Source organism: Rosa chinensis, chromosome 2 (assembly GCF_002994745.2).
Source record: "Rosa chinensis cultivar Old Blush chromosome 2, RchiOBHm-V2, whole genome shotgun sequence".
Classification (NCBI taxonomy): Eukaryota; Viridiplantae; Streptophyta; class Magnoliopsida; order Rosales; family Rosaceae; genus Rosa; species Rosa chinensis.
The window spans coordinates 786,252-800,000 of record NC_037089.1 but is presented as its reverse complement, the minus strand read 5'-3'; the positions used below and the strand labels follow the sequence as shown (position 1 = coordinate 800,000).

The window sequence follows — 13,749 nt, the reverse complement described above, 5'->3', positions numbered from 1 at the left end:
TCAATTTAATTAGTCTTATTCTGGTACCTGCTGCACTCAATTAAAGCAGTTCTACTGTTGTGTCGTCTCATCTGATTGAACAACTCATAGTTATGAAAGTATAGCACATACATGATATGCCTAGCTCTGATACATGGTACATAGTAAATCCAATGACTTACATGGTGTCATTCTACGTTTAGTATCCAATATTCAATTGACTTTGTTACCTTTTTTATCTACTGTGTTAATATGTGGATATACAATTTCTTGGAGCTAAGGTTGATCTGCTGAAGAACAAATTTGGATTTGACGAGGCTTTCAACTATAAAGACGAACCTGACCTAGATGCAGCTTTAAGAAGGTGAGAATGTAATATATCTCTTGGCCAGCATCCAAAATATTCTTGATGCTTTGACTTAGTCTAGGATTCTTGTTTATTCTAATTATGCTGACACTAGACTGGTTAGTTTGTCCAATATTGAATTTGGAGGTACAACCCCTCAACAGGCATTAACAAGAGTCTGAATCCAATCCAGAACACAAGGGGAAAAAAAAAGAGTATCTTTAGTCCCATGGCATGTGCCTCATTATGGGAATTTACATCTTGTTTAAACTTTAAATGTGTCGTTTGCTTACCTGCAGGTACTTTCCAGATGGTATTGACATTTACTTTGAAAATGTGGGGGGAAAGATGCTTGATGCAGTGCTACCAAACATGAGGCTGAAAGGGCGAATAGCTGTGTGTGGGATGATCTCACAGTACAACCTCGAGCGGCCTGAAGGCATACATAATTTGATGTCTCTGATTGTTAAGCAGGTCCGAATGGAAGGTTTCCTGGTCTTCAGTTACTATCATCTGTACGGAAAGTTTCTGGAAACAGTGTTGCCTTACATAAAAGAAGGGAAGATAACATATGTGGAAGATGTAGTTGAAGATCTTGAGAATGCTCCAGCGGCTCTAATTGGGCTCTTTTCTGGCCGCAATGTGGGAAAGCAGGTGATTGTAGTTTCCAGAGAGTGATTAATCATCCAGCTCCATTCGTACTTCTGAAGTCCAAGTGTTTAGCTTTATGTTAAAAATTTAAGTTGTCTAAGCATCTGCAGTGCACCTTCGTGTATATTAAGAACTTGTTAGCTTGCTCTAGAAACTGCATTTTGCGTGACGACTCTCCTTAAATAAATGTGGTATGATTTTCACAATAATATTTACACTATATTATGAAGTATGAAGAGAATAAGAGTATATATGCGATATGAGAACAAGATATGAACACACTCACCAATTTTTAAGCTGAATTGCAATTTTTGAAATGACACCATCCTTGTACATACAAGGCGAGTAGGTGACTCTTGTACGTAGACCCAGTTCAGGCGAAGACATAACATGGTAAAACCCTTCAAAGCGAGTTTAGTGCTAAACAAGTAAAAGAATTTCCAAAAAGAGAAATACATAATGCAACCTACATACTTACATAGTATATGCTCGGAAGAAAACGAAGAATACTGATAGTACTAGATTGATAGAGACAAGCCCTCCGCCCTCCATTTATGAAGGGAATCAAACTCTTTTCTTCTGTGTTAACCGATCTCTGTGCAGTAATGTTATAAAATGGCAAATTGGCAACTAATATTTTTTGTTTTTGTGTTTGTTTATGGTCATAATTCATAAAGGCCCATAGGGTTGTAGTTTATTTGGGCTCTGTGAGTTGGTTGGTAAAGGCTGGGCTGGGTTGGGTTGGGCCCTCCGGAGGGACTGTGGATGACGTTGGCGCCAACGTCGTCTGAGTCTGAAGTGTGAACATATTTTTCGATAGCAAAGTCGAAATGGAGTATCTATACCAGTCTGCCAGCGATACCCATAACTTGATTGCAGCGTCAAGCACAGCATAAATTCGGTTAAAAGAGTAGTCATTTTTGGTTAATAGTTTTGAAGAAGATTTCAGAATGAAAGGCATGCATGCAATGATGCAAAATGAAGTAAAGCTGAAATCTGGGGAGGGAGGTAGTTAAGTAATCTCTATAAAAGGCATGAATGCAAAAAGGAAGGCTGAGACCTGGGGAGGGAGGTAGGTAGCTAGTTTTGTAGTCATCAGCAATGGATGGATGACATAGGCGACTACCTCATCTCTACTAGAGTGTGTACGTTCCTATTGTTTGACCGTTCTAATTGTTTACCATATAATTCAATCCCTGTGTCTCTTTTTATTGTATATAATTAAATAGACGAATTGAACTACGTTTTGAGAAACAGAGAGAAGAAAATAGCAATGGCGAGTGGTGTAGAAAGAGCTAGAGCAAGTAGTGAGGAACAAGCAGGTGCTATTCAAAGACTGTCACCGGCTTCCCCAAGAATCTAACATGCAATTGACCACTAGTACAGCCACACTGAAGCTCCCACAAGGTTCCACGTGGTCTGGTCAAGAACCTCTACTTGTCCTGCGATCCTTATACTAAAGGCCATATGACCAAGGCTAGCTCTGATACTCCTTATATCAAAACCTTCACTCCTGGTTCGGTCAGTCACTGACTCTCTAGCTTCTATTCTGTTCCACATTTGATATTAATGTACAAAGAACATAGTGCATATTTATATTTAAATGTAGGATTGATTACTCACATGTGATATACAGATATACTGATATATATTTGCAGCCTATGACTGGATTTGGAGTGGCTAAAGTCTTGGAATCTGGGGATGCAAACTTTAAGTGAGGCGACTTGGTTTGGGGAATCACTAGTTGGGAAGAATATAGTCTCATAAATGCAACAGAACGAATCTCTGTTCAAGATTCACAACACTGATGTGCCTCTCTCTTACTGTACTGGAATTCTTGGTATGCCTGGACTGACTGCTTATGTAGGTTTTTATGAGGTTTGCTCACCTAAGAAAGGAGAGACGACGGTCTATATCTCAGCAGCATCTGGAGCAGTCGGTCAACTTGTTGGCCAATTTGCCAAACTCATGGGTTGCTATGTCATTATTGGAAGTGCTGGAAGTAAAGAAAAGGTCTTTCATGACTCTTTGCTGTTTTGTGATCAATCAATCCACTGTCGTTTTCTGGTTTTCATTATTGCAATCAACTTCTTATAATGTTCTAAATGTTGTATATTTCTTTCTGTGAGTTAAGGTTGATTTGCTGAAGAACAAGTTTGGGTTTGACGAGGCTTTCAATTATAAAGAAGAACCTAACTTGTTGCAGCTCTAAAAAGGTCAGTATCATTTGTATTGGCAAATAGTGCTTTATCTGAACTTCCCTTATCCGTGGTATTCATTTAGAACTGGTCCTTATAATTTGTTGTTTCATCAAAACAAATGCCAGCAGGTACTTTCCTGAAGGTACGTATTGATATTTACTTTGAAAGTGTTGGGGGAAAGATGCTGGATGCAGTGCTACCAAACATGAAGTTCCGGGGGCGAATTGCAGTTTGTCGGATGATATCCCAATATAACCTTGAGAACCAGCTTAATATGGTGTATCATCAATAATTATCACATACTAATGTGGTAATTGAAATTATCTATTGTAAAAGGGGTGCGAGAGCTAGCTAGCTTTATCATTATCATACGTAGACGTAAATGTATACATGTCCACCTTATAGTTCCTTTATTAATACATTAATAAGGTCTGGAAGCTGATTATTAATTCTGGTGAACTTTCAAAGTTGATGCATATAGCTGCCTAGCTGGTGTTTATATGGTCTATCCCCACTTTGTCTCATTTTGATCCCTGAACTGTACAGTCTGAAATTAAAGTGCGGAGAATGCTTGATCTTCATAACGTAGCAGATTCAATGCCTGATGCGTTTTTTGATATCGCTAAAGTGACGAGATTACACATATATGTTGCAAACGTGCTTGCAAGAATTGATGTCCCTAAAATTAGCGGACATAACGCTGTACCCAAGGAAGTAGAGCACGCGCCGCAGTCCCTTACATGGGTGACGTAGTGGCTCAGGCAGGCTCCCTGCAAGGAAGCAAAGGAGTCCCAAAGGTTCAATGGATTCTCGCTCGAGAAAGAAAGTGAGTTTGGCACAAAACGATCCATGAATCATCGATATAAATAATCTGTCTCATGAGAATATTCCGGATTATGGTTATGTCCAAGAGACATCACTGGGGGACGCTCCAATGTCAGAACCAATTCCAGAGAGAATAGAGAGATCTCTATGAATTACACTAGTGTACATATGAGACGATAATTAGCAAAGAGACAGGTATTTAGGCCTATAATGCAGACACCCCCAAGTGTAAAGCCTGTTGGTCATAAATGAGTCTTTGTTAGAAAACGTAATGAGAAAAATGAGGTTGTTAGATATAAAGCCTGCCTTGTGGCGCAAGGTTTCTCACAACGCCCTGGAATCGACTACGAGGAGATATATTCTCCAGTAATGAATGTTATAACATTCCGCTACCTTGTCAATTTGGTAGTTTCTGAAAAAATTGACATGCAGCTTATGGATGTGGTTACAGCGTATCTCTATGGGGATCTAGATTTATATATATACATATGAAGGTTCCAGATAGACTTCAATTATCCAAATCAAGTGGCTCTAAACCATGGAGCACGTTTTCAATAAGGTTAAAACGTTCACTATATGGATTAAAACAATCCGGACGGATGTGGTATAATCGTCTAAGTGACTACTTGATTGGGAAGGGATATGTCAACAGTGAATTGAGCCCATGCGTGTTCATTAAAAGGACAAGTTCCGGACTTGCAATTGTAGCAGTTTATGTTGATGACATGAACCTAATTGGAACTCTAGATGAGTTCAAGGAAACTGCTAAGTACTTGAAATCCGAATTTGAGATGAAAGATCTCAGAAAAACATAGTTTTGTCTCGTTTTAGAACTTGAGCACCGTAGTGATAGGATTTTGATCCATCAGTCTGCATATACTGATAATTACTAAGGCGCTTTAATGAAGATAAAGCAAAGCCTGTGAGTACTCCCATGATTGGCCGTAGTCTTGAGCCTGGAAAAGATTCATTTCTTCCAGGAGATGAGGACGAAAAGTTATTAGAGGCCGAAGTGCCCTATCTAAGTGCAATGAGCACATTATTGTACTTAGCTCAATGCATAAGACCGGACATCTCATTCGCAGTGAACTTGTTAGCTCGACATAGTTATTCGCCAACACGCCTCCATTGGATTGATGTAAAGACAATCTTTCGTTACTTAAAGGGTACGATTGATATGAGCTTGTTTTATTCCTACAGAGAGAAAAGGAATGACGGAAGTTTGGGATCGGACCCCATAAGCCAAAATGGCGCCTTCCAAAGTATGGTCGTTGGCCATGTCGCCGGGGCCGGCACCCCTCCGTCCATGGTGGACGGTGTTTGCCTCATCCCCTCCATCAAAACGATGGTGATGATTTGATGGGTTTTGCTGATGCATGGTATCTCTTTGACTCTCACAAAGGTTGCTCCCAAACGGCTTATGTCTTTACCATAGGAAGCACTGCGATATCTTGGAGGTCTACAAAACAGATTCTTGTTGCTACTTCCTCGAATCATGCAGAGATTATCACTCTACATGAAGCTGTGCGTAAATGCATATGGCTAAGGTCCATAATCAGACATATTCGAGGAACTTGTGTTTGAAGTCTACCACAAATGAACCTACATGCATTTATGAGGATAATGCAGCTTGTACGTATTGAACAAATGAAGTTAGGTTTCATCAAGGACAACAACACCAAGTATATATCGCCTAAGTTCTTTTATAATCAACAACAATAGGCACTTGTAAAGATTGAAGTGAATCAAATCCGATCAGAGGATAATGTAGTGAAATTATTTACTAAGTCGTTACCTAAATCCACCTTCGAGAAACATGTGAAGAGCATCGGATTGAGAAAGTATCTTAACTCCCATAATTGTAGTAATCAGGGGGAGACGTTGACATCAGGGAGAGATATGATATCTACATGTTCGATCTCGAAGAGTGAAGGACGTGTTGTACTCTTTTTCTCCTCATTGAGGTTGTTTTTGTCCTACATGATTTTTATTACTGGAGCAAGGTTTTTAACGAGACAACATTTGAAGTGTCACCACCAAGTTTGAGCAGCACAAAGGGGAGTGTTGAAGAATGTTGACATTTAGTGTGCCTTGTCAAACTCGGTTTAGTTCTATAGTTGTAATAGGAGAGAACGTTCTAGAATTCTTAGTTCTATTCGGAATATATTTCCTTGTATCACAAGACGATGTACTTTGTAATCCCTCTATATAGGGCTTCTATTATCAATAATAGAACACATAATTCTCTCTACAATCTTCTCTTGAGTCCTATTTCCTTAAACATCTATTTCCATTTATTTTTTATTTTCAAGCCAGATAACTATATAATTTTGATTGCAATTTGGGATACCATATATATGATATTGATTTTACTTTGGAATTTAATAAATTAGGTGAAATTTTTTGATATATGCATGTAGCCTACCCCATTTTCAGATTCTGGATCCGCCACTGTGTGTAAGTGAAATAAAGGTAAGAGAACACCTATTTATCATGTTAGAACTTGACCCAAAAAATAGTTATTAGTTTAGAAAATGTAAAAGTTGTTTAAGGAAGAAAGAATTCAAGAGAGATTGATGAGAGAATTGTTTTCATTATTAAGAATAAGAGCCCTATATATAGGGATTACAAAGTACATGTTCTAATGTTAGAAGGAAATCTAATCTGAATAGAACTAGGAATTCTAGAACATTCTCTCTTATTACTACTCCTAGTTTGACAAGGCACACTAAGTCGATTTTCCTTCAACACTCCCCCTTGTGCCGCTCAAACTTGGTGGTGACGCTTCATCCGTTGCCTCGTTAAAAACCTTGCTCGAGTGAAAAACCCTGTGGGACAAAAACTACTTCAAGGAGGAGAAAAAGAGTACAACACGTCCTTCACTTTTCGAGATCAAACATGTAGACATCATAGCTCCCCCTGATATCGATATCTCCCCCTGATTGCTACAATCATGGGAGTTCGGATAACTTTCTCAATCCAATGCTCTTCACATGTTTCTTGAAAGTGGATTTAGGTAACGAATTAGTGAATAAGTCCTCTACATTATCCTCTGATCGGATTTGATTCACTTCAATCTTTAGAAGTGATTGTTGTTGCTGATTATAAAAGAACTTAGGCGATATATGTTTGGTGTTGTCACCCTTGATGAAACCTAACTTCATTTGCTCAATACAAGCTGCATTATCTTCATAAATGCATGTAGGTTCATCCGTGGTAGACTTCAAACTACAACTTCCTTGAATATGTCTAATTACATACCTTAGCCATATGCATTCATGCACAGCTTCATGTAGAGCAATAATCTCTGCATGATTTGAGGAAGTAGCAACAAGGTTCTGCTTTGTAGACCTCCAAGATATCGCAGTGATTCCCATGGTAAAGACATAACCCGTTTGGGAGCGACCTTTGTGAGGGTCAGAGAGGTACCCTGCATCAGCAAAACCCATCAAAACATCATTGTCGTTTTGATGGAGGGGAATAGGGTGAGGCCGGACACCATGGGCGCTGGCGGCGGCAACATGGCCGATGGTCATGTTATGGATGGTGGCAATTTGCCTCTTGGGGTCCGATCCCAAATTTCCGTCATTCCTTTTCTCTCTGTAGGGAATAAAATAGGCCCATATTAATCGTACCTCTTAGGTATCGAAAGATTGTCTTTACATCAATCCAATGGCGGCATGTTGGCGCAATGCTGTGTCGAGTTAACAAGTTCACTGCGAAGGAGATGTCCGGTCTTGTGCATTATTGAGCTAAGTACAATAATGCGCCTATTGCACTTAAATAGGGCACTTCGGCCTCTAATGATTCTTCGTTCTCATCCTTTGGACGAAACGGATCTTTTCCGGGCTTAAGACTACGGCCAATCATGGGAGTACTCACATGCTTTGCTTTATCTTCATTAAAGTGCCTTAGAATTTTCTGAGTATATGCAGACTGATGGATCAAAATCCCATCACTACGGTGCTCGGGTTCTAAACTGAGACAAAACCGTATTTTCCCAAGATCTTTCATCTCAAATTTAGATTTCAAATATTTAGCAATTTCCTTTAACTCATCTAGAGTTCCAATTAGGTCCATGTCATCGACATAAACTGCTACGATTGCAAATCCGGAACTTGTTCTTTTAATGAACACGCATGGGTATATTTCATTATTAATATATCCCTTCCCAATCAAGTAGTCACTTAGACGGTTATACCACATCCGTCCGGATTGTTTTAATCCATATAGTGAGCGTTTTAATCTTATTGAAAACGCGCTCTGTGGTTTAGAGCCACTTGATTTGGGTAATTGAAGTCCATCTGGAACTTTCATAAATATCTCTGAATCTAGATCCCCATAGAGATATGCTGTAACTACATCCATAAGCTGCATGTCAAGTTTTTCGGAAACTACCAAACTGACAAGGTAGCGGAACGTTATAACGTCCATTACGGGAGAATATGTCTCCTCGTAGTAGATTTCAGGGCGTTGTGAAAAATCTTGCTCCACGAGGCGGGCTTTATATCTAACCACCTCATTTTTCTCATTACGCTTTCTAACAAAGACCCATTTATGGCTAACAGGTTTTACATCTGGGGGTGTCTGCGTTATAGGCCCAAATACCTGTCTCTTTGCTAGTGAATCCAATTCAGCCTGGATCGCATCTTTCCATTTAGGCCAATCCGCTCTTTGTTGACATTCTTCGACAGAGCGAGGTTCGACATCATCATATTCTATAATTCCTTTTGCAACATGATTTGCAAATGCATCATCAATTCCCATAGAATTTCTATCCATCATCTCATGTACACTAGTGTAATTCATAGAGATCTCTCTATTCTCTGGAATTGGTTCAGACATTGGAGCATCCCCCAATGATGTCTCTTGGACATAACCATAATACGGGATGAGACAGATTATTCACATCGATGATTAATGGATTATTTTGTGCCAAACTCGCTTTCTTTCTTGGACGAGAATCCATCGAACCTATGGGTCTCCCGCGCTTCCTAGAAGGAGTCGTGGGCCTAGCCACAACTTCACCATCACTATGAGAGGGGACGTTGGCGCCATGCTCAGTTTCCCTTGAGATGGCGTCATGTCCTCTAATTTTAGGGACATCAATCCTTGCAGGCACGTTTGCAGTAGGTATGCGTGATCTCGTCACTTTAGCGATATCAGAAAACACATCAAACATCGATTCTGCTACGTTCTGAAGATTGAGAATTCTTTGCACTTCAATTTCGGACTGTGCGGTTCGGGGATCAAGATGAGACAGAGTGGGGACAGACCACGACAATTCCTATCGTTCCTGTTGAACATTTATGTTCTTATCTCCCCCTAACCACTAAAAAACTGTCTCATCGAAGTGACAATCCACAAATCTAGCGGTAAAGAGATCGCATGTCAAGGGTTCTAAGTAGCGGATGATCGTTGGAAAATCATATCCAACATAAATGCCTAATCGTCTTTGAAGACCCATTTTGGTGCGCTGTGGTGGCGCAATTGGCACATAAACTGCACACCAAAATATGCGTAAGTGTGAGACGTTAGGCTCATACCCAGTCACAATCTGGGACGCAAAAAAGGGTTGAGTGGCAGTAGGCCTCAGACGAATAAGCACAATTGCATGCAATATTGCATAGCCCCAAGCAGAAATAGGGAGATTGATGCGCATTACCAATGCTCTAACGACCATTTGTAATAGTTTAATAGCGGCTTCTGCGAGACCATTTTGGGTGTGAACATGAGGAACTGGATATTCAACTTCAATCCCAATGGACATGCAATAATCATCAAAAGTTTTTGATGTAAACTTCCCTAGCATTGTCTATTCTTATAGACTTAATAGGATGATCAGGGTGTTGAGCCCTTAACTTAATAATTTGGGCTAGGAGTTTAGCATATGCAGCGTTCCTTGTGCATAATAGCATGACATGTGACCAACGTGTCGATGCATCAACCAACGCTATAAAATATCTAAATGGTCCGCATGGTGGTTGAATAGGTCCACAAATATCACCTTGGATTCTTTGCAAGAATGGTATATTTTCTTTAGTGTCCTTTGCATAGGATGGTCTCGATCCTAATTTTGCTAAAGAGCAGGTTTTGCAGAACGAATGATGGGCTTGAGAAACAACCAATGAGGATTTTGGTTGAGCCATGAAGTCACAATTGACTTTAGAAGTAGAAGGAGGAGTCAAACAATGGTCCATGGCATCAAAGCCATGTTGTTACCGTAGGGGTAGATGGCGCCAGCCCTAAGTGGCCGGTCTTGCACAGTCTTGGCTCCGTAAGGCATAGATGCATCTCCTCAAACCAAATTTTGGTTTTTACTTCTCTTCGTTTTGACGAATGGATGTCGGTGTGAAGTTTTAATATAGGGATCATCATATCACAACCTGAGTGTCCCAAACAGTCATGCCAAAGCCTATATTTGTCAGAATCCCATAAATCATATCTCATAACATGATTGGATTCAATTATTCGAATAGTGGTTGCATACAACCCACTAGATCGACACATAAGTTTCTCTAAGACTCTTTTATGTCCGTAGTCATTAGAGGTAATGCAAAGGAACTCTTGTCCATTCTCACAATGTGTTTCCACATGAAAACCATTGGCTTTTATGTCTTTGAAGCTCAAAATGGTTCTTTCAGCCCTAGGAGCGTAGAGAGCTTCAGTGACATTAATGATTGTGCCATGTGGCAACAAGAATTGAGCTGGTCCTCGACCATGAATCAATTTAGATGACCTTGCCATCGTAGTCAATGAAGATCGAGTAGGCGTCATCTCAAGAAATAACTGCCTATTTTGAAGTATGGTGTGCTTAGTAGCACTATCCACGAGGCATTCTAGCTCTCCGGGAAACATACTTGAATGAATAAAGTTCGAATCAAAATCGACACTTTATTTCAATGAAAGCCAATGATTACGTCAAAGTTTCTAAATTTGATCCAAAAAGGATAATCAAGCTTAGACAAGTAGTAGTTACTCAATCCGTTTGGTAATTCCTATTTGGTTGTGACCAGGTAAGGTAAGGCGAGATTTTGGTGGAGCGTTGCTCACTTTTAAAACCGTTCTCTCAGTTCAAACCTTTCCTAGACATCACAATTACTCTTGAGTACGCCTAGTGAGAAAGAGTTATAACCACTGTCTTTATTGATAGTTTCCAGATTTTTGGATTTGGACATTTATATGGTCAAATTTTTATGTTTACGAACGCTCTTAGTTCGTAAAAATCGATGCTCACGGACGCTCTTAGTCCGAAGATCACAAACGCTCTTAGTTCGTATATAGCGTGAATCCCCACGATTCCGCTTTTAGCAAATCAAACCCACGTTACAGAAAGGTGGGATGTAGAAGAAGGGATTTTGTAAGTCCCTGAAGAAAAGTAAATTTAAATTTCAAAAACGGGAACAACTTACTGGTGAAAACTTACTCATGAATTTCGGAACTTGAAATTCTCAATACACGCACGTGTTGATGCATGCGTGCTATCGATCCTGGGTCGGGGATTGCAAACTATCTTTCAATCCCTGTTGTGTGGCCGATACAGGTCTGGCCGAGGTAAGCCAAGGAGCTGGCCAACGGATGCGTGCGCAGAGGCGCGTAGGCGCTGCAGGGGTAGACACGCAGGTGAGGCTAGCGTGGGCTAGGAGCTGCTGCAATGATGCTTGAAGGTGGCAGCAGCGGTTTTCAACGATTTTTTTTTTTGTTGAATTTCATAGCAGATTTGCCTCTGAACATCGTTCACTTCTATTGGTGTATAGGTCTCAAACAACTGCGATATGGCTGAAATTTGGAGGTCAGATATAATAGACAGAGAGGAATAACTTTGATGAAGGATGTATTTTGATCTGAGGTCCCTATCAAGACGTTTCATGGCTTTCAAGCAGGCTGATCTGCACAGGAACGAGCGTCCTGTTGTGCTACAGGGGCAGCAGGCGTGCGGAGATGCTGCAGGGGAAGTAGGCAGCACACGGGTGCATAAGGACTGCAGGGGCAGTGTGCAGCGCAGGGGCCCGTAGGTGGGCAGCAGCGGCTAGTCTAGCACGGGCTAGGTGCAACGGTGAAAATGTGATGTTGAAGAATTTTCTGGTTTTGGATTTTTGATCCCAAGGTTAGGGCTCGTGCTGATAACGTGTTTAAGAAAGAAAGAATTTAAGAGAGATTGATGAGAGAATTGTGTTTCATTATTGACAATAGGAGCCCTATATATAGGGATTACAAAGTACATGTTCTAATGTTATAAGGAAATCTAATCCGAATAGAACTAGGAATTCTAGAACATTCTCTCCTATTACTACTCCTAGTTTGATATGGCACACTAAGTCGATTTTCCTTCAACAAAAGTTTCCATTTCTAATAATTCAACAGGGAAAAAGAAGAAGAATATATGAAGATCCGCACCAGCTGTACGTTGAAGATTTGGAGGATCCACTGAACTAAATCAAGAACAAACCAATTAACCAAATCTTTCTCACTTATTAGAAACTATTGAAGCACGTCTAACCAAAATTGGGTTAAAAGGCTAGCTACTCATTTTTGGTTAATAGGAGGAAGAAGATTTCAGAATAAAAGGCATGCATGCTGAGTTATTGATTGTCTTGAATCGTGTTATTGATTGTCTTGAATCGTATTTTTTGTTGCTGTACATGGGTTGCAGCTTGCAACAGAGGAAGCCAAATTCCAAAAGCTTCTGTCATCGAAACATATGTGTATTGTTTGTTCCCTGTCTTTTCAAATAAGAAGCTAGCAAGAGTTTTGTACTTTTCCTAAACTTTGAAAAGGCTTTTGTATAGTCTTTTCAAATGAGAAGCTAGCAAGAGTGAACAAGGCTTTTGTATATGCACACTAGTATAATATATCTTCTGCATAGATGAATCATGAATATGTTTGTAAATTTCTCATGGGTCACTGGCCTAATATATAGATATCCTGGTCTTGTGCTAACCTGTCTAGATGGCGAGGCTTGAACTCACTCACCTAACAATTTGAACTTGGCTTAGGTTCTAAGTTCTTAGATCCCAAGTATGGTTCTCATGTAGTTTTCTTTGTTTTTGAAAGCAACGGTTTGGCTATATTTTAAGCTTTTTTCTGTTAAACTTTCTCATCACACATGATTTCCATGAATTTATCACCATAAAGGTTATAAGGATATATTTCTTCTTTGGACTATCCTCTAACAAAAAAAAAAGAAAGAAAATTATATTCAAACTAAAAATTATGTGCATATAACCACGTGGTGTGGTGTGCTGGTCGAGCGGCCTACTCTGGAACCCCAAGTTTAGCGTTCGATTTTCAGCTCCATCTCGTGGTCAGCAGATTTGAGGGACCTTTATTTGTTAACACGAGGGTTCGTGCGTCTGCGGTGCAGTGATTAGTCTAGCGAAACTGAGATACACTGCATGGGTGTGTGTGGTTACTATTGACGTCCTCCCCCTAAAAAAAAAAGAAAAAAAGAGAACTGTGCATATCATATATCATGTATATTTATCATTTCTATTAAAAACATCATCGTTCAGGTAAATAAGATTCTCATTAAAATAAGAGAGCTAGGATTTCGTTTGAATAATTAAGTCTTAAAAATAATAATTGTATGTATGTCATATGTATAACAGATTATTGAAATCAAGTAGTTTCTCAACTTCTAGGCTCTAGCCAATGCAAGAAATTTGCATGTACTATCTGTTTTTTTTTTTTTTTGCTAGCTTCTCTTGTTATGATATTAATAGAAATGGTAGGGACATTAACAGAGAG

The 13,749-nt window shown here is 39.7% G+C and overlaps 1 protein-coding gene and 1 pseudogene across 1 annotated transcript in view; both read left to right on the top strand.

Annotated features, from left to right (window-relative positions):
- Window positions 1-1,208, top strand: part of LOC112184403 (2-alkenal reductase (NADP(+)-dependent)) — a 3,108-nt gene extending 1,900 nt beyond the window's left edge. The window contains exons 4-5 of the mRNA XM_024322662.2: window positions 261-343; window positions 625-1,208. Of these exons, the coding sequence (XP_024178430.1) occupies window positions 261-343; window positions 625-1,003 (462 nt within the window). The 3' untranslated portion in view covers window positions 1,004-1,208. The remainder of the gene's footprint in view (window positions 1-260; window positions 344-624) is intronic.
- Window positions 1,209-2,081: 873 nt separating this feature from the next.
- LOC112188305 lies at window positions 2,082-3,469 on the top strand (annotated as a pseudogene).
- The last annotated feature ends 10,280 nt before the right edge of the window (window positions 3,470-13,749 follow it).